Source organism: Aedes albopictus, chromosome 2 (assembly GCF_035046485.1).
Source record: "Aedes albopictus strain Foshan chromosome 2, AalbF5, whole genome shotgun sequence".
In the NCBI taxonomy this organism is placed as follows: Eukaryota; Metazoa; Arthropoda; class Insecta; order Diptera; family Culicidae; genus Aedes; species Aedes albopictus.
The window spans coordinates 260,236,377-260,255,525 of NC_085137.1; the positions used below are offsets into that span (position 1 = coordinate 260,236,377).

At 39.3% G+C, this 19,149-nt stretch overlaps 2 protein-coding genes across 3 annotated transcripts in view; one reads left to right on the plus strand and one right to left on the minus strand.

The window, feature by feature from the left end:
• The window catches only part of LOC115256148 (DNA mismatch repair protein spellchecker 1-like), a 67,667-nt gene that overhangs the window by 6,940 nt on the left and 41,578 nt on the right, over positions 1 to 19,149 (plus strand). The window lies entirely within an intron of this gene.
• Positions 11,576 to 15,993, minus strand: LOC115266293 (uncharacterized). The gene is made up of 4 exons (XM_029872275.2): positions 14,521 to 15,993; positions 14,355 to 14,450; positions 14,024 to 14,295; positions 11,576 to 11,712 (listed from the first exon to the last, which is right to left on the minus strand). The coding sequence occupies exons 1-4, from the start codon at positions 14,612 to 14,614 to the stop codon at positions 11,665 to 11,667; spliced, it is 510 nt and encodes a 169-aa protein (XP_029728135.1). The 5' UTR covers positions 14,615 to 15,993; the 3' UTR covers positions 11,576 to 11,664.

The window sequence follows — 19,149 nt, forward strand, 5'->3', positions numbered from 1 at the left end:
TCGAATATATACTCATGATCTTTACGTCTACATAAGCCGATTCTGAGAACGCTTTATACGCTTAATACGATTCATGTAAAATTTGACCTCCTTATGAACCAAATTGTGCACAGTAATTTTAGACGCAAAAGAAGATTGGAAAAAGTTTATTCAGTGTTGATGTTTTATATTAACACTCCAGGAATTTGAAATGGAGAGCTTTGATGAGATTACTTGGGTTACGATTTTTTTTCTCTTGTACATATATGAATGCTTTGACTATTTCTTCCCTTTTAATCTTACCCAACGTTTACCAGGCTATCAAAAAAACCACCATTTGATGTATTGCTAACATTGGTTTTGTTCACTTTCATAATTCCACTATTTTAAGTGCCGCATGCTTGGGTTTGGTTCAATTTTACGTTTGACCATTTCCAGCGGACACCTGGAACCGATTCCATGGCACTACTGGTTGTCCCAAATATTGTATGGATATGGCTATTTTCTTGTCAACTGTTTATCAGGCTGCCTAAAAAGCCGCGAATTGATGTGTTCCATGGTGAGCATCCATTAAGTGCGTCACTCTGAAATTGGAAATTTTCGAAGCTCCCCCTCCCCTCTTCGTACGGGTTTTTCCTATAAATAACCCGGGAGCATCGTGTACTGAGTACACGCACCATGAAAAAAGCTCACTTGTAGTACAAAGCGGGTGCGTAGTGTCGCTGAGGGTGGCTGAAGACGCGACTGCTCGGGGGTAATAGCTTGTCACACTTTTACAATCCCCTCTCCCCCTAGGATCGTGACGTACTTAATGGATGGCCTCATGTATGATTTTGGTTTACTTTTATATTTTACCATTTCCGGCGGGGCACTCGTTACCTGTTCTTCAACACTACCGGTTCTCCCAAATGTGCGTCTGAGACTTTTTGCTGACAAACTGTCAATTAGGTTATTGAAAAAGCCGTGATTTGGTGTGTCGCATGCATGGGTTTGGTTCTCCTCTATATTTGGCCACTTCCGTTGGGACCCCACGGAACCAGTTCCGGAACACTACCGGTTCAGATATGGTCTGATACTGTTTTCTTGCTAATCGTTAATCAGGTTATCGGAAATGCCGCTGTTTGATGTGCCGCATGCATGGGTTTGGTTATCTTTTATATTTGGCCACTTCCGTCGGGACCCCACGGAACCGGTTCCGGAACACTACCGGTTCAGATATGGTCTGATGCTGTATTCCTGCTAACCGTTCATCAGGTTATCAGAAATGCCACTGTTTGATGTGTCGCATGTATGGGTTTGGTTCTCTTTTATATTTGGCCACTTCCGTCGGGACCCCCCGGAACCCGTTCCAGAACACTACCGGTTCAGATATGGTCTGATACTGTTTTCCGGCCAACCGCTTATCAGGTAATCGGAAATGCCGCTGTTTGATGTGTCGCATGCATGGGTTTGGTTCTCTTTTATATTTGGCCACTTCCGTCGGGACCCCCCCGAACCGGTTCCGGGACATTACCGGTTCAGATATGGTCTGATACTGTTTTACTGCTAACCGTTCATCAGGTTATCGGAAATGCCACTGTTTGATGTGTCGATGCATGGTTTTGGTTCTCTTTTATATTTGACCACTTCCGCCGGGACCCCCCGGAACCGGTTCCGGAACACTACCGGTTCAGATATGGTCTGATACTGTTTTCCTGCTAACCGTTCATCAGGTTATCGGGAATGCCGCTGTTTGATGTGTCGCATGCATGGGTTTGTTGTATTTTCATGGCTGACCCCTCCCAAGGGTACCGGTCCGGAACACCTAAATGGCCATAACTCCGGAACGGCTGGACCGATCCGAACCATTTTCAATAGGAAACAATGGGACTATATGCCGCGTCGAATGAACCATCGGTCATTAAAATCGGTTGAGGTTTACTACCAAAAAGTGATGTGAGTTTTTTGTACACACACATACACACATACACACACACACACACACACACACACACACACACACACACACACACATACACACACACAGACATCACCTCAATTCGTCGAGCTGAGTTGATTGGTATATGTGACTCGTTCCTCCGGAGCTTATATCAAAAAGTCATTTTTGGAGTGAACATATAGCCTTTCCAGTACACTTAGTGTACGAGAAAGGCAAAAATACGGGTCTTATTATTTTCGAAGAGCTACGAGCCTATCAAGTTTCACGACAACCGGAGTTGCACTACATATATCGTTTTTCTTTGGAAAGGCTGTATAGTGACTGTACCTCGAAGGTATCCCCGTCTTTCGCATCGGAACACTGCTTCCTAGGCTTGTCATGTCGTTCGCAGTTCCTCCAGTCAGCATGTAGGGTCTTGTACCATTTGGACATGTGTACCTATTTTGGACACTTGCTGATATATCCAATCCAATTTCTAACCAATTGATTTGAATTTTTATATATTGCTAGATACTGTACGCATCTCACCGGGGTTCAAAAAAATTAGTTTGTTGGATATAAAATTAACTTGTTATAACGACACCTGCCCAAATGGTATAGGACCCTACTTTGTTTTTGACGCGTTATCACCAGTCCGACCAGCGCTGCTGCTTGAACGCTTCAGGCGTGTGCAGTTCTGCCACCGTTCTAGCAATAATATCCAAGTCATCCGCAAAACGGACCAACTGGCCAGATTTCGTGAAAATCGTGCCTGGGGCTGGGAACATAAACAGTAGGCATGATAGTATAGTTGTAGCAAACAAGTATAGCTTTCAATTTCTGCCGGAAGAATTAAGTTTTGACAAGTTTTAGTGTAGTTATGATTTTTTGAAGTTCAAAAATAGTCGAAAAACACAAAATTGTTTTGATGCACCTCTTAATTTCAATGGATTTGGCTAAAATTTTGACCAGTTACTTCTTTGAGGATGCCAATCAAAATATGGGGGTGGACTTGAGAATCAGAGAACCTTTTTGAAAAGCTGGGCAGGCCTAGTATACATCTTGTCGTAGTCCCCGGAAAGACTCGAATGAACTAGACAGATCGTTCCTTACTTCCGTCCATCGTCGCTTTAATCAGTCTAGTAAGCTTCCCGGAAAATTCGTTCTCATCATGATGGTCAGTGAATGTTAACATAGAATCAGGAATATCCCCTCACCCTCTAATTCTGTCGAACTTTACATCTATACCCGATTTTACTTTTCCATGGAACGTCGTCGTTCAATTTTGATTGAATTTTAGTAAAAAGACGGCAAAAAAATCGGGGGGACTTAGTATCCTAAAGATACAATTATATAGGTGGTGTGCTAAATATGTTTCCTACTGAACTAGATCAAATTTACAAGACGAAGTGAAGCACAGGGAACAAGGTGGGCTGACCAGTTCGATTGTGATTTGGAGAGTGTTAGACTTTCCCGAAATAGGAAACAGTAGCAATCCGAAATGTGTGATGGAGTTTTGTTGACTCAGTCTAATCTACGTAAAGATGCTCAACAGTGGAGCGGACCTGGTGTGATGGTTAGAACACTTGACTATCACGCCGAGGACCTGGGATAGAATCCCTCTCCCGACAAACTCACAAAATAGTGAGTGCTTCCTTCGTAAGGGAAGTAAAGCGTGGGTCCCGAGATGAACTAACCTAGGGCTAAAAATCTCGTTATTACAGATAAAAAAAAGATGCTCAACTAAATACATGAAAGAATGCTCCGAAATTATGTAATTTTGTAGTTCCAAAGGCAGTATTTTCTAAAAACAAATATTGATGGGGGCAATGACTAACACGCCCAGGGTTAGTTGAATACCTATAAGTAAAATAAATTCATTGTCCGTGTAGCTGCCGGCTTAGAATAGCACTACGGACCATCTGTTCCAGGGGTAAAAGTCCACCAAACAGGTAACCCCAATCCAAGGTGTCAGGCGACCCGTGCTGAGGGATGAATGGTTGAGGGGGTTTCAAAGATGCTCGATCTTTAACGGAGCCCGTAGCGTGGGTAGATCGCCTTTTTGGGTTGCGTTGCGGTGATAGATCTACCAAACCGAAATCTAGTGTCGTCCTATTTTTCAATTTTGGAATATGTGTTCTGGTGATTCAAGGATTTATAGTATTTAGTCCTTACTACTGGTGTTTTGGTGACTTCCAGTTTTTGAATAAAACTGAGTTTACCAACTTTACTTTGCATATAGTTAAAAACCTCACCATCTGAGGCCAAACTCAATGCAAAGGAAATCAAATTGGGTTAGGGATCTATGTATGTACTAACTATTCGAAGACTGGAAAGTGCTAGTACTCAAGGAACATACTAGAATCCTTATTACTGAACACATGTTCCATTATTGGAATGATATTGCTGCTAATGTTAAAACCCGGGTCCTAGACTTCCTACTGGGGAGAATTTAGCAGTAAAACAAGGGTGATGCTAGGTTTCCGATGCATGGCCAATATCAGTACTCTTGTTTTGTTTTCTAAGAAAAAAAAACTATCAAAATCGATACTTTATTGCCCCTCAATGGCAATTGAGTAATGCGACATGCACTACACTAAGGATACGGGTAATGTCACAATAGATCTAAAAACTGGTCGCAGTGACAAACCCGAACCGGGATAAAAAAAAAATCATACTTGAATCGACTATTGCAGTCGAGTCAAGTATTTACGAGACACTGAAGTCGACTTTAGAGTTGAAGCCGAAATATTCATCTGTGATAGGATGCAAACACATAGTAGGGAAAGTAACCGTATTGTCCACGATTTTCTTCTACTTAAATGTAGATAGACTTATTGGGGTTCCCACAAATGATTATATTTCCGCTATGGTTTTGATTCATCTTTGGCCATAATTTCGCATTTACTAAATTTAGACAACAATTATCACGGTCAGATTTATTGCGCACACAACTAACAATTGCACACTGCAAGCCCATTATTATTCACACATAAAACGATAAGAAATGGATTCCCAATGGATCGTTACATTATCAGCGGCTTATTTAATAGCCATGGTGATGGGTTCACTTAACGGTTATTAAATTTCTGAAATATAATTGGTTTTGTTTTGATAACATATTTGTTCTTCGCGTGTTATTCGTTGTTCTTCATGAGTTTGGAGTTGGTCAGCAATTTTTTAGCGTTTCGGTGAGAGTACTCAATATAGCCGGCTTCATTTCTTGAATGATCTCGTGAATACATACAAGATTTAAATTGATCTCAAATTATGTGACCGATTATGTAAAAAATAGTCCAGGATATGTTGTCAAACTTTGACGTTTACCGCAAACCGATGATGTAAAAATTAGTCCAAATTTGACGATCACCGCAAAATTAAAACAATCTGATCTACCCTGATCTTCATTTCATTTCATTTTTTTTAACTAACATTCCTCAGAGCTGCAGAAGAAATTTCAATGTTCTTTTAATCAGTTAAAACAAAAATTTTCGTTACATGCAAAATTTTCATTTTTCAAAAATGTTCAAATAGGTTCGTAAAGTGCCCAAACAATCTCACATTTGTGCTTTAAATGGCTTTAACTAGGATAATTCGCCAATTGTTGAACACTACTCAAATGTTGAACAGTTTCTGGAAAAGTTACTATAAATTTAACTTATTTTTTTATTGACTTTTTATTATGGGGAAATTCAGCCCGAGGCTGGTTCATCCCCGGCTAAATCTAACTTAAGTAATTTTCCATCAAAGTAAACGTATGATGTAGATGCGTATACATGTGTGTCATGATATTGTTCCAATAAAGTTACAAAATTATTCATATTTTACGTCAAAAATATCGATTGAAAATTTTGTACCGCTGAGGACACGAAAACTGCACAATTCTTAACCTTCCGTAACTCGCGCGGTTGACTACCTGCGTCAGCACCACGCTAATGCTGAGTACAAAAAGCGAGATTTTTTCAACGTGTTGTACAAAATACAACAGCGCGATCGCTCGAGGGTTAAGATTAATTTTAAGAGATTGCTGTTACGAAATAAGCTTTGCTGGCAAACTGACCGCAAATATCAAAGTCACACCATAGTTACAAGAACTGAAAGGATGTCCTTAACAGTTTAACATTGTTAAAAATCACATTTTCATTGAAATTTCATTTGAAAACAATATTTTTCTTATCACACTATCATTATGCACCTACGATGTTAGCAGGACTGCCTGATTTTTTTTTTTCAATTTACCTAGCCGTGCATTTCATGGGGTTTCAAAGGCGTTCCAGGGATGTTCCAGAGATCTTCAGGAAGGCTTCAGGGGACTTCAATGGGTTCCAAGCGCGTTTCAGAGGGGTTTAGAATGTTAAGGCGGTTCCAGGAGTATTTCAGGGCGCTCCAGGGGAGCTCAGGAGCGATCCACGGGTTTTCACATGGGTCCCATGGGTTTCTTGGAGTGTTGCCGTAACCCTCTGCGAGATTCGAAGGGACTCGAGAGTGTCCCTGATACTCGAACTACGCACATCACTCGATCCATCGTCGCCTTGATCAACCGTATCAGTTTATCCGGGAATCCGTATTCGTGCATAATCTGCCATAGCTGTTCTCGGTCGATTGTATCATACGCCGATTTGAAATCGATGAACAAGTGATGTGTGGGCACGTTGTATTCGCGGCATTTCTGCAACACCTGGCGGATGGCGAACATCTGGTCCGTTGTAGCGCGTTCACCCATGAATCCAGCCTGATATTGCCCCACGAACTCTCTTGCAATCGGTGATAGACGGCGGCATAAAATTTGGGAGAGTATCTTGTAGGCAGCGCTCAGTAGTGTGATCGCGCGGTAGTTTCCGCAATCCAACTTGTCGCCCTTTTTGTAGATGGGACACACGATACCTTCCATCCATTCCTCCGGTAATACTTCCTCCTCCCAAATCTTGGTAATGACCCAGTGTAGTGCTCTCACCAGTGCTTCTCCACCGTATTTTAGAAGCTCGCTTGGTAGTTGATCTGCTCCAGCGGCTTTGTTGTTTTTCAACCGGCCAACCTCCTCCTCAATCTCTTGAAGGTCAGGGGCCGGAAGTCTTTCGTCCTGTGCACATACTCCTAGATCTGTTACCACGCCACCTTCGGTACTTGCAACGTCGCCATTGAGGTGCTCATCGTAATGCTGCCGCCACCTGTCGACCACCTCACGCTCGCTCGTGAGAATATTCCCGTAATTATCTCGGCACATGTCGGCTTGTGGCACGAAGCCTCTGCGCGAGCGGTTCACCTTCTCGTAGAACTTTCGTGTGTCCTTAGCGCGGTACAGCTCTTCCATCGCTTCGCGATCTCGTTCTTCCTGCTGGCGCTTCTTCATCCGGAAGACTGAGTTCTGCCTGTTCCGCGCCTGTTTGTAACGTGCCTCATTCGCTCTCGTACGGTGTTGCAGCATTCTCGCCCATGCTGCATTCTTCTCGTTTTTCAACTGTTCACATTCGCCGTCGTACCAGTCGTTTCTGTGATTCGGAGTCGCGAAGCCTAGTGCTGTAGCCGAGGTACTACCTATGGCGGATCGGATGTCCCTCCAGCCATCATCAAGTGTAGCTGCGCCAAGCTGCTCTTCCGTTGGTAGGGCCACTGCTAACTGCTGCGCGTAGTCTTGAGCCACTTCTACGTTACGAAGTTGCTCGATGTTGAGCCGCGGCGTTCGACTTCGACGCGTGGTGATAACTGTCGAAAGTTTTGAGCGCATGCATACAGCGACTAAGTAGTGATCCGAATCTATATTCGCACTGCGGTATGTGCGGACGTTGGTTATATCCGAGAAGAATTTACCGTCGATTAGAACGTGGTCGATTTGGTTTTCTGTTTGGTGGTCGGGTGATCTCCAGGTGGCTTTGTGGATATCTTTGCGGGGAAAGAAGGTGCTTCGGACTACCATACCACGGGAGGCTGCAAAGTTTACGCATCGCTGGCCGTTATCATTCGATACGGCGTGCAGGCTGTTTTGCCCGATTACCGGTCTGTACATTTCCTCCCTTCCTACCTGCGCGTTCATGTCGCCGACAACGATTTTCACGTCACGCGGCGAGCAACCATCGTATGTTTGCTCTAACTGCGCGTAGAACGCTTCTTTCTCGTCATCGGGTCTCCCTTCGTGTGGGCAGTGGACGTTGATGATGCTGTAGTTGAAGAAACGGCCCTTAACTCTCAACATGCACATCCTTGCGTTGATCGGCTGCCACCCGATCACACGTTGTCGCATCTTGCCCAACACTATAAATCCTGTTCCCAGTTCATTGGTGGTGCCACAGCTTTGGTAGAAGGTAGCCGCTCGATGCCCGCTTTTCCACACTTTCTGTCCAGTCCAACAAAGTTCCTGCAACGCCACGATGTCGAAGTTGCGGGGATGTAGTTCGTCGTAGATTATCCTGTCACATCCTGCGAAACCTAGTGACTTGCAATTCCATGTTCCAAGTTTCCAATCGTAGTCCTTATTTCGTCGCGTGGGTCTTTGCCGATTGTATCGAGTCGTATTTTCTCCTATGTTATTCGCAATGGGGATTTTTACGGGTGGCTTATTGGGCCTACGCCAACACTCCTGTCTCGCCGGAGGGCCATCGTGCCAGTTCTGTTTAACGTCCCAACCAACACTGGGACGACCACGCTGATGGGGCTACCACCTTGGATCTAGCTGGGCGTGGTGCAGCGTTTCTTACTCAGCCGCTGGATGCCAGAACAGACGCTGTTTGAGCCGCACCTCCTTGGTGAACAGACACTCGGATCGTACCTCCTCAATCTAGCTGAAGTCAGAAGGACAACAGTGCCCAGGCTGCGCTACCAGCTAAGCACACAACTCTTAGCTGGCGGTCTTTGTCATCGTTTGACCCGTGGAAGCATGAGGTAGGAACTTGTGAGGACCAGAGCTATATTGGACGCTCTCCTTATCGACTCACCGTTTTGCAGCCCCTCTACGTGTGCACGAAACCCGATTTTGAGAATATTGCTGCGTTATTTAATAAAAATTAAAAACCAAAAAGTGAGGAAATGCTTCCAGGTCGCCTTAAGAGAATACAAATTAAATGAGAAGTATAAGGCATAAGTGGATCTAGACGTTCACTAGATTTTTTCAACATAAGTGGAATTATGCTCGGAAAAACAAACAAAAACATAAATGCCAGTACTAACCGTTCAACAATTGGCGAATTACCCTAGATGTCCATTTATACAAATTTCCATGATAGGCAATCCAAATTTGGGCATGATAAGGTTATTCCCAGGATTCCCAGGCAAAAAATGAATCGGATGTAACTATAAATTAAGTCTAGTTTGCACATGAATCTACTTTTTTTCTTCTGGTTTATTTCCGGTTGTTTTGATACTGACGCTCAAAAAATATTTATATTCAAATCAGTAAAAGGTATGTAGCTTTAGTGAACTAAAGTTAGTTTTAGAATACATTAAAAATAAACTAATCATTATGAATTATTTTATTGAACAAATTTAAGTCAAGTCAACGTGTATTCCAAAAATTATTATATGAGTCATAATTGTTTCAAATTGCATTCCCTAATCGGGAGATCGGGGAACGGAACCCATCTCCAGCAAAGTGCTTTCCATTTTCATCCTATCAAAAACAAAGCTAATAAAAATAGCGCTTATATTGTGGTTTTTTTTTAATATTTTAGGAGTGAGCATGCATGATAACAAAAAGAACAGCAAAATTTGGTGCCTTAATCGTCTATTTTGAAATAGGATGAACATGGGGGTATAGGCTCATGCCCTACAACAGTTTTTAAATGGCTATCAGATAATTAAGCAATTTACTGGGAGATCGCTCTAACTTCATGTAGAATAGTCCAAATTTGGTCCATGAATAGACTACCGTGAGGTCGCCATTCACCACTCATTTCATACGATTTGAATATAAAGCGTATGAAAAGAGCAGTTAATGGCGACCTCACGGTACTTATATTTATTTATTTATTTATTTATTTATTTGTTATACAATTTTATGACGTAAGACAATGTCTTTTTTGCTGCCATATTGTGAATTAAATTTCAGTTAACAACATTTTCAATACTTAAAACTTAAACTTACTTGCTAAATTGTTCCTGAAGGTTCCTTTATATAATTTGGTTCATGTTCATCAATTCATGTCGGCAAATCTTTGAAGAAGATCCCGCTTAAATCCCCCAACTGAATTTATGGATTTAATGTAAACGGGTAACGCATTCCAACTTGCAACGCTTCTTACGAAAAATGACTGCCCATAGTAGGTTGAATAGTGCTGAGGAATACTAAAATTCATATTCCGTGGTTGTCGCGATTGTGTGATTTTGCTATAAAGATAACCAGGAGTTCTAGAGGTAATGAGTCTATGAAAAAGCAAACATGATCTGTATTCATAGAATTTCAGAAAAGAGCAGCCCAATAGTGCTTTTTGTAAATGTGTCACATGTGAGTATCTGGACAGGTTAAAAGCATACCGTACAGATGCATTAAGTGCTATCCTTAATTTATTGATGGACGCCATTGATGCATTGCTATAAATGAAATCACAATACGTGAGATGTGGCAAAACCAGAGACTTAAACAATTTTATTTTAGTGGCTGAGTCCAAATGACGTGTTGAGCGATTCAATTGTTTTAATGCACCGTAAACCTTCCCACATTGTGAGTTAATGTGTGCATCCCAACTGAAACTAGAGTCTACAATGACACCAAGATCCGACGCCTTATCAACAAAATTTATTGATTCTCCACCAAGGAATAAATCAGGGGTTTGCGATGGTGTTCTTAATCTGCAAATTAAAAGTGCTTTTGTTTTAGTAGGATTAATACTCAACAAATTACGGTTAGACCAGTCGAAAATGTTTTGTAGATCTTTATTAATCTTCCTTGCCATATCGTTCATATCAACATTTTTACGACCACAAAGGTAAATTTGCACATCATCTGCAAATAAATGCACAGAACAATAATCTAAGACTGCAGGTAGATCGTTGATAAACATGGAGAACAATAAGGGTCCAAGTATTGATCCTTGTGGAACTCCTGATTTTATCCCTTGAAAAGCCGAATAAACTCCATCGTGACAAACAGTTTGAATGCGACCTGTTAGATATGATTTCAATAAAATTACCGAAGAGTTGGAAAAATGATACATAGAAGATAATTTAATAAGTAACCTACGATGGGACACTCGGTCGAATGCTTTTGCAAAATCTATAAGTAACAAAATGGCAACACCTTTTCTATCAATTTCTTTAGCTATGTCATCATGCACTTTTAACAAAGCTGTAGTTGTGCTATGGTTTTTACGAAATCCGGATTGATGAGGGTTGAGCAAGTTCATTCGTTCAATAAATTCACAAATTTGAATTTTAACAACCTTTTCAAAAACTTTTGACAGTGAGCATAACAAACTAATAGGTCTAAGATTTGTAATATCAGAGGAGTTTGATTTTTTTTTAATCGGAATGACTTTAACCTTTTTCCATTCATTTGGGAACTTAGAAGTAGAAAAAAATCTGGAGAAAAGGTGTTTAAAAAGAGGAAGTGCGAGTGGTAAAATAATTTTGACAAACTGAATTGGAATTAGATCAAGTCCCACAGTGTCAACTTCACTGTCAGTTGACCAACCATAATCCGTTATCAAATGTATGTACATTCTTATCGCTACTTGTTTTCTCCGTTTATTTGTAATAAATTGATAATTTGATTCAAATGTAATGCAGCACAATTCAATTTATTTCAAAACACACTAGCATTAAACGCAGGCGATACACGTTCAATCTTTTGGAGGTGGTTTATTTTTTGGCAAGTTTCTGTTCATAGGCTAAAAGACAAAAATAATTAGTACATACGTTGGTATCCTGATGGTAGTTCTCGTTGGAAACAGGTCGACATTCACATAATGTCTTGGATTTTCAATTTTTCCTGCTTATTCACTAGAATATGATAAAAAGGATGAAAACCACTTTGGTTGGTTTTTAAATTGATGGACCCCTCGCTTGCCAAGGGGCTGCTAAGGTGACACAAACGATATCTAATGGATCACTAAAATAACTAAAACGGCCACTATGAAATGAACAGATAGCGCCACCGTAGCCTTGTGTGTTTGACGTAACTCGACTGCTGTCACTGTGTTACCGTCCATATACGGTGGCGCTTTTGTTTTGATGCGGTGAGTAGCGGAAAAGACGGCTTCAAGGATCCATTGCTAAGTTCAATGTTTACCTTTTTTTTAATATTCCGAGAAGTTTTGACTTTTGGCTTTCGAATGGTGAGCTTTGATTTGAAATCGATGGTTGCAAACACATCAAAAATCTTGATTTAATGAATAAATGCTAAATAGCGTCCAAATTCAAGATGACTGCCAAAAAAATCAACTTCAAATGAAAGATGAAGTTTTGTACATGTTACAATATAATTTATTTGATCTTGTACCGACTTTTCAAACCCTCTCTAAGCAGAATACCCTCTTCGAATGAGTGTAATCAGTTTTGTACCTTTTAATTCCGCCCTAGTTTGCTTATCCTTTGACAGATACGCATATTTCGAATACCACTTGTAATCTTCCTCAGTGTCAGTTATCCAGGACAACTGACACTGAGGAAGATTACAAGTCGAAATATGCGTATCTGTCAAAGGATAAGCAAAATAGGGCGGAATTAAAAGGTACAAAACTGATTACACTCATTCGATTTTTTTTTTGATATTACGCATTGAATTAGGTGCAATTTGATGAACATCATCGTTTTTGTCACCTTGTCAATCCCTTGGCAAGCGAGGTCTAGCAATTTAACCCAACCAAAGTGGGTTTTATTTTTTTTACATATTCTAGCGAATAAGCAAAAAAATGTGATATCCTAGACTTCAAGTAAATGTCGGCCTGCTTTCAGAGAGAATATGACGCAATCAGTGAAGTACTAGATTGAAAGTAGTGGATTTTTGTAAGGTGAGATGATCAATTCTCCATTTCTACAAAGAAATGGTGCAAACAGTGTGGGTTTATACGATTTCTTGGCTAATTTGATGCTGTTTGTGCAAATGTTTGGGTAACTGTGTTGTTAAAGTTGCCGAAAATAAATATTACAACAATACAGTAAACCAAGCTTTTGCTCAAACCAGTGTTGCATTTGAACTGAACGCGAGCCAAAAATGAACTGAACGCGTTCAATTTTTTGAACGTGAACGCAGTAAACATTGAACTTGCGTGTCAGAGCTTTTCACTGCTCAAGAACGCCCGTTCAGATCCCCATTCGGCTCAATGTTCTAATTATTTTTATTATTATTGTTATTATTCATCGAACACGAAAGTCTACATGAATGAACTTAAAAACTAACAAATACATCACAAACTTGAACTCAAACGATTACGGAAAACATCAATATTAACATTAAAATCGAACAAATCAAACACGCACTATTCTATCGATATGTAAAGCTAATTAATCGGTCCAGTCGTCCAGAGTTCTGTACAAATCAGACATCATGGAACGTGGCCCTTTACTGTACCACATAATACCATATTGGTAATACGTACATATGTACGGACTTTGTGACGCATTTGTATACACTCGTTGTTGCACGAAAAAATGCGCCATACGACCTAGGACATTGTGGCATCGGGCATTAAGATTCTGCACCGAAATACGGATTATCCGCAATCCACGGTGACCGGACCGGTTCCCCCTCACAATAGAAGGTCAGATTCTGAATCCAATGAGCCCAAGATTGCTAGAATTGGCGAAAAAATGACAGAAATATGACCATTTCAGTTTAGCGGGTACCATGGTACCACGTTAGCATGAAGGCATTATACTGGTGCAGTTCTTGCTCATTGTTCAAGGTGCGTTCAATTTCGAGCTCGCTCGCGTTCCAAATTTTGAACTGAACAATGTTCAAATCGTTTTGATCGCAGCGTGCCGAATATGAACATGAACGCAAATTGATCGCGTTCAAATGCAACACTGGCTCAAACAACATCAAATTAGTCAAGGAATCATATAACCCTCGCTGTTTGCACCATTTCTTTGCAGAAATGGAGAATTGATCATCTCACCGTACAAAAATCCAGCTCACTACTTACAATCTTACTTCACTGATTGTGTCCTATTACCCTAGTATGCTTTGCGAGAACTTACAGTTTCAAAATTATCCTGGTACACTTGCATCAACTTTTTGTACGGATCTTCCTGCGGGTCCACTGTGTAGTACAGTGTTCCAGCGGCATGTCGAATCGATTCAAGTTTGGGTACTTCTATGGTATAGGCTTCTATGATATCCTTATATTTGTATTCCGTGGTTGTATCTATAGTACTTTGTTGAACTGGTTTCGCCGTTGTTGGTGGAATTCTTGTAGATTTCTCTGGTACTTTTATACGGGTTAAATGAGGAGGAGGAAGAACTTCAATACCTGGAGCAAAAATAACATGCATGATAAATCTGTACTTATAATATCAGTTTCTGTAGTACTTTGTTGAACTGGATGCTCCATTGTTTGTGAAATTCTTAGAGGTTTCTCTGTTACTGTTATAACTGTTAAACCAGTAAAAGGATCAATTTCATTACCTGCGAAATAAAAAAAAAACATGGATGATAAATCTTCACTTATAATATTAGTAAAATTTAACACATGCACCTAAGTCATCGTAATCGTCTAGAGGTCTTCCTAAAGCTGGTGAATATGCCACTGATAAAGCAAAAATCAAAATTATAATCCGTAGGGAATCCATGTCTAATGGTTTTGAGTGTGAACAATGTAAAAAGTGGATGAAGACTAAAGTAGATTGCACACGGTTAAGTTACTGAATATCAAAATATGGAATTCCCCAGATCGCGCACAACACTCCGTCTTCTTTTCAGTAGTTCGTTCAAACAGGAACTAACACTGCTCCGTTAAGTTGTTATATGGACATTTCGAATAGGGTTCTTTCTTTGCATTAATAGTAGATAGAAGTAACAACACAAACACACTAGCTTTCCTAGAAATGTGTTATATTTATAATACAGAACGCAAAGTAAATAGAAGAGTGGATGTAGTATGGATTCAACAAAGCATACGCTGCAATTCTGCACACTATCAAACGCACTGAAAACCAAACCCAAATATGTCGATCTAAAACAGTGAAGATACGAACGACATAAACAAAATTCCATAAAAGCTCAGTACAACAAACATATCAGTACCGTCCAAACCAAAATAGTACAAAACAATTAGTGTTAGTATTGGATTGTGAAGTGCTAAAAAATACCTAATTTTAAAGAAAAAAACCCGATTCAATCCACCTATGGTGAACAGATCCCTTCTTACACTTATTAAAATTATTATTGTTGTATTATTCGTATTAACCATATATATTTTGTGTGATTGTGCCTTTTGGTCATTCTAGAAAATATTGTGGATTTGGCATATAGTGGATTAGTTTCCAAAATTGCATCATGGACCATGGACTAAACTGCCAGACATGCCAGACATCTCCTGGAATCTTGTATGGAATTTTTTAAAAATAGTTCTCATATTCTGGAGTATAATATATTTCGTCAACTGCCAAAAGGTCTTGAATCGCTAAACAAATGGATAAGAAAATCATCGAGATACACTTTGTCTAATATCTCTTAATCAGTCGATTAAATTATATACGAAGTAGTATTGTAGCTTTTATTTGGTGCTAAGAGAACCTAAATCGGTTGACTGATTGCAAAGATATTTAATATGATACACTTTATCAAAAATCTCAAAAAGTTTAGTTATATTACTCCTAAGTACTCCTCGAAAGATATATCAGTAATTAAATGTCCAATTGTAATCAAATTTAATAAGAGTCTACTAGGATGTTGTAACATGAATTTGGCGCCAAGAGAACCCAAATCGGTTGACAAACGGCTGAGATATTTATTATAATACACTTGGCCAAAAATCTTAAAAAGTCGGGCCTCGGATCGAAAGTCGGTTTTTCGAGCAATATTTATACCCTTCTTATGGGTGTAAGAAGAGTAAAAATTTAGCAACCAATAGTAAGTTAACATTTCAAATTAAAAAAAAAACACAAATAAAAACTTTTATAGATTTATTATACCCAGCGAGTGTACAGTAGACTGTGGCTTATTTTTCAAAAGTTGTTGAAACCTGAAATTCGTAAGCTCTTTTGGATTCAAATGATGTAAAAATAGAAACCTCTGAGTCAAGGATCGGTATATTCGCCTCACTCCATTCATATTCACTAGACCTGTTCACTTTTTTTGACCTACCCGTGTCACATCAAAATATCAATCCACATGCAAAAACAAGGCTTCAGTCCAAAATTGAGCCAAATTGATAAAGGTTTAGAGGTGTATCAAATCGTTTTTGTGTTTTTTCGAGCATTTTCACGAAAATGTACTTCAATATCCAGAAAATTGCACCAAACAGGTACCGAAAATACCGTTAAAATATAGTTAGAACAATACTCTACAACTTTGCCGAAGACACTACGGTGTTTAAATTGCGTATTTCAAAGTTATTCAACAATTTTCTGTAAAAAATCACCAAAAAATACAATATTTTTACGATATTTCATGTAAAAGTCATGTAATTTTACATTGTTTTAGGTGACTAATTTTATGAGCTATTGCTGCTATGTGTTACGAACATTTCGTTCATACATCATTTTAGTGTAGAAATTCGTTTTCATTGACTAATTATCAAAAGTTTGTCACGTTGATACTAAAAATTGTACAGAGTTGCCAGCATAAAATAAAACAAAGTTACCCATGATTTAAACGTCATTACACTTCTTTGTCTCATCTGCGTCAGTTTAAATTTGGTGCAGTTGGTTGAGCATAAGATTGTGGATTCGAAGATTCAAGGTTCGAGTCCTGGAATAGCATTTTTTTGCGTCTCGATCCTGCTATAAGTTGATGAAACTACTACAGTGCGTAGTTGCGTAGTGCGTCTCATTGCAATTTGGCATCATAGCATTGTTTCGGAACCCTAGAGTGCATAGTAAGAATGAAGTTTCCCTTCATCGTGTAGTTGTACTGATTTACGGGTAGATAGATAACAAGTAAGCTCCACCCACAGTTGTCTGTAAAATGTTGCATCCAGAAGCAGTTCCATCATCGTATTGAATTGTTTTAGCTAAATTGATCATTATCAAACAGATGCTCAATATTTCGCCCAGCTGATCTCGTCGACACGATTTATTGTCAACAAGTATAAACTAAATATCTAGCTAGTCCTGGAACGGGCTTAATTGGTAGGTCCCGATCATTATTCTTTGGAAGATTGCGTGTAAGTCATGGCAGATTCATCATCCTAACTGAGGCTACAAAAAAAAGAAAAAAAAGTTTATCATGTATTTGAGCTTGAACCTGGGACCTTCTGATCCGCAAGCTCGAGCCTTACCATCTGCACCATTTCTAATATTTATATCAAAAGACATTAGAATACGATGGCATGACGTCTTGATCATGGGTAACTTTGTTTTAATTCGTGCTGGTAACTCTGTGCGATTTTTAGTATCAACGTGACATACTTTTGATAATTAGTCAATGAAAACGAATTCCTACACAAAAACGATGTATGGACGAAATGTCCGTTATACAAAGGAGTAATCGCTAATTAATTTAGTCACCTAAAACAATGTAAAATTACATGACTTTTATATGTAAAATCGTAAAAATATCGTGTTTTTCGTGATTTTTTAACTAAAATTGTTGAATAACTTCGAAATACGTTATTTAAACACCGTAGTGTCTTCGGCAAAGTTGTAGAGTATTGTTCTAACTATATCTTAACGGTATATTCGGCATCTTTTTAGAGCAATTTTGTGAATTTCTGAGTAAATTTCTGTGAAAACGGCTAAAAAAACATAAAATCGATTTGATACACCTTTAAATCTTCATCAATTTGGCCCAATTTTGGACCGAAGACTTGGTTTTACATGTGGATTGATAATTTGATGTGTCACGGAGAATCGGAGAAAAAAAGTTTCAAAGTGAACAGCTCTAATATTCACTCCTCTTTGCTGAAGCGAATCGAGAAAGATGCAGCAAACGGATCGTCGCGATCAAACACGCAACCCCATCACCAGTGGGAAGCGATGGGCCAACTGCTTGACATGAATATTCGTTGCCATTCGTCGCAGTTTGGATCGCAAGCGAATGAATGAATGGCGAATGGTGAAGAATGCTGGTGAGCGATCGAAGCGGCTATTATCATAAGTAGAAGGGAATTTCTGCATTTAATGCATACATTTTTACTGTATTCTTGTTGAAATGCTAGATTAGCAAAGAAAATAATTCGAAAACATCAAAAATTCGTATGCACAATGTCAATCGCATCACTCACGAATCGCATTCGCTTGCGATGCGAATGTGGACGAATGAGTAATTTCCAAGTGTGGCTTCCCACCGTTCGCCGGAGTTTGCAGTCGCCGCTGACAAGCATACACACGAACTAAAGCGACAACCGTTCGCTGTTGACTGTCTTCGAATGTGGAAGAAGATAAAAAGGGGAAATCAGGAACCCTGCTCTGAGTTTCAGCCAAAAATATTAAGATTTAGAGATGGCGCAGTCGAATTTCACTTCAAGTGATATAACTTTTTAAATTTTCAACCGATTTTCATTTTTTTTTATAAATTTCTCACAAATTAAGTTTCGAATAAACTTGTAGAACATTAAATTTTTCCAAAGTCACGCAAAATATGAGTTTTTGAAGATTTATTTTTTTTCTTTTTACAAAAAAAAATAACTTTTTAACCATTTACCCGATTTTAAATCTTTTGGCGTGCCTTTGTTTAATTTAGTTTTCCTTGGATCAGAGTTGCTGATTCCGTGGCGAACGGTTGTCGCTTTTGCTTGTGTGCCTGTTTGTCAGTGAAGATAGCAAATTCCGGCGAACGTATGAAAGCCACTCTTGGAAATCGACCGACGATGTGATTCGTGAGTGATACAAGTGATATTGTCCATACGATTTATTCATGTTTTAGATCAGGACAACCTGTTTGCTGTATCTTTGCATCTTTCTCGATTCGCTTCAGCAAAGAGGAGTAAATATGAATGGAATATGGCGAATATACGGATCCTTGCCTTGGGTAGTGTCATGACTGGACTGGTACAGGCACCCTATATAATATAATAATAAAAAAAATAGCTTTCGTGAAATTATGGTTCTTGAACCTATAATATTGAAGAGAATCGCTTCATATTTTGTGTGAATTGGGAACGCATTCAATTCGGATTAAATATTTTTGCATTTACATAATAATATGTAAATTCAAAATGCAG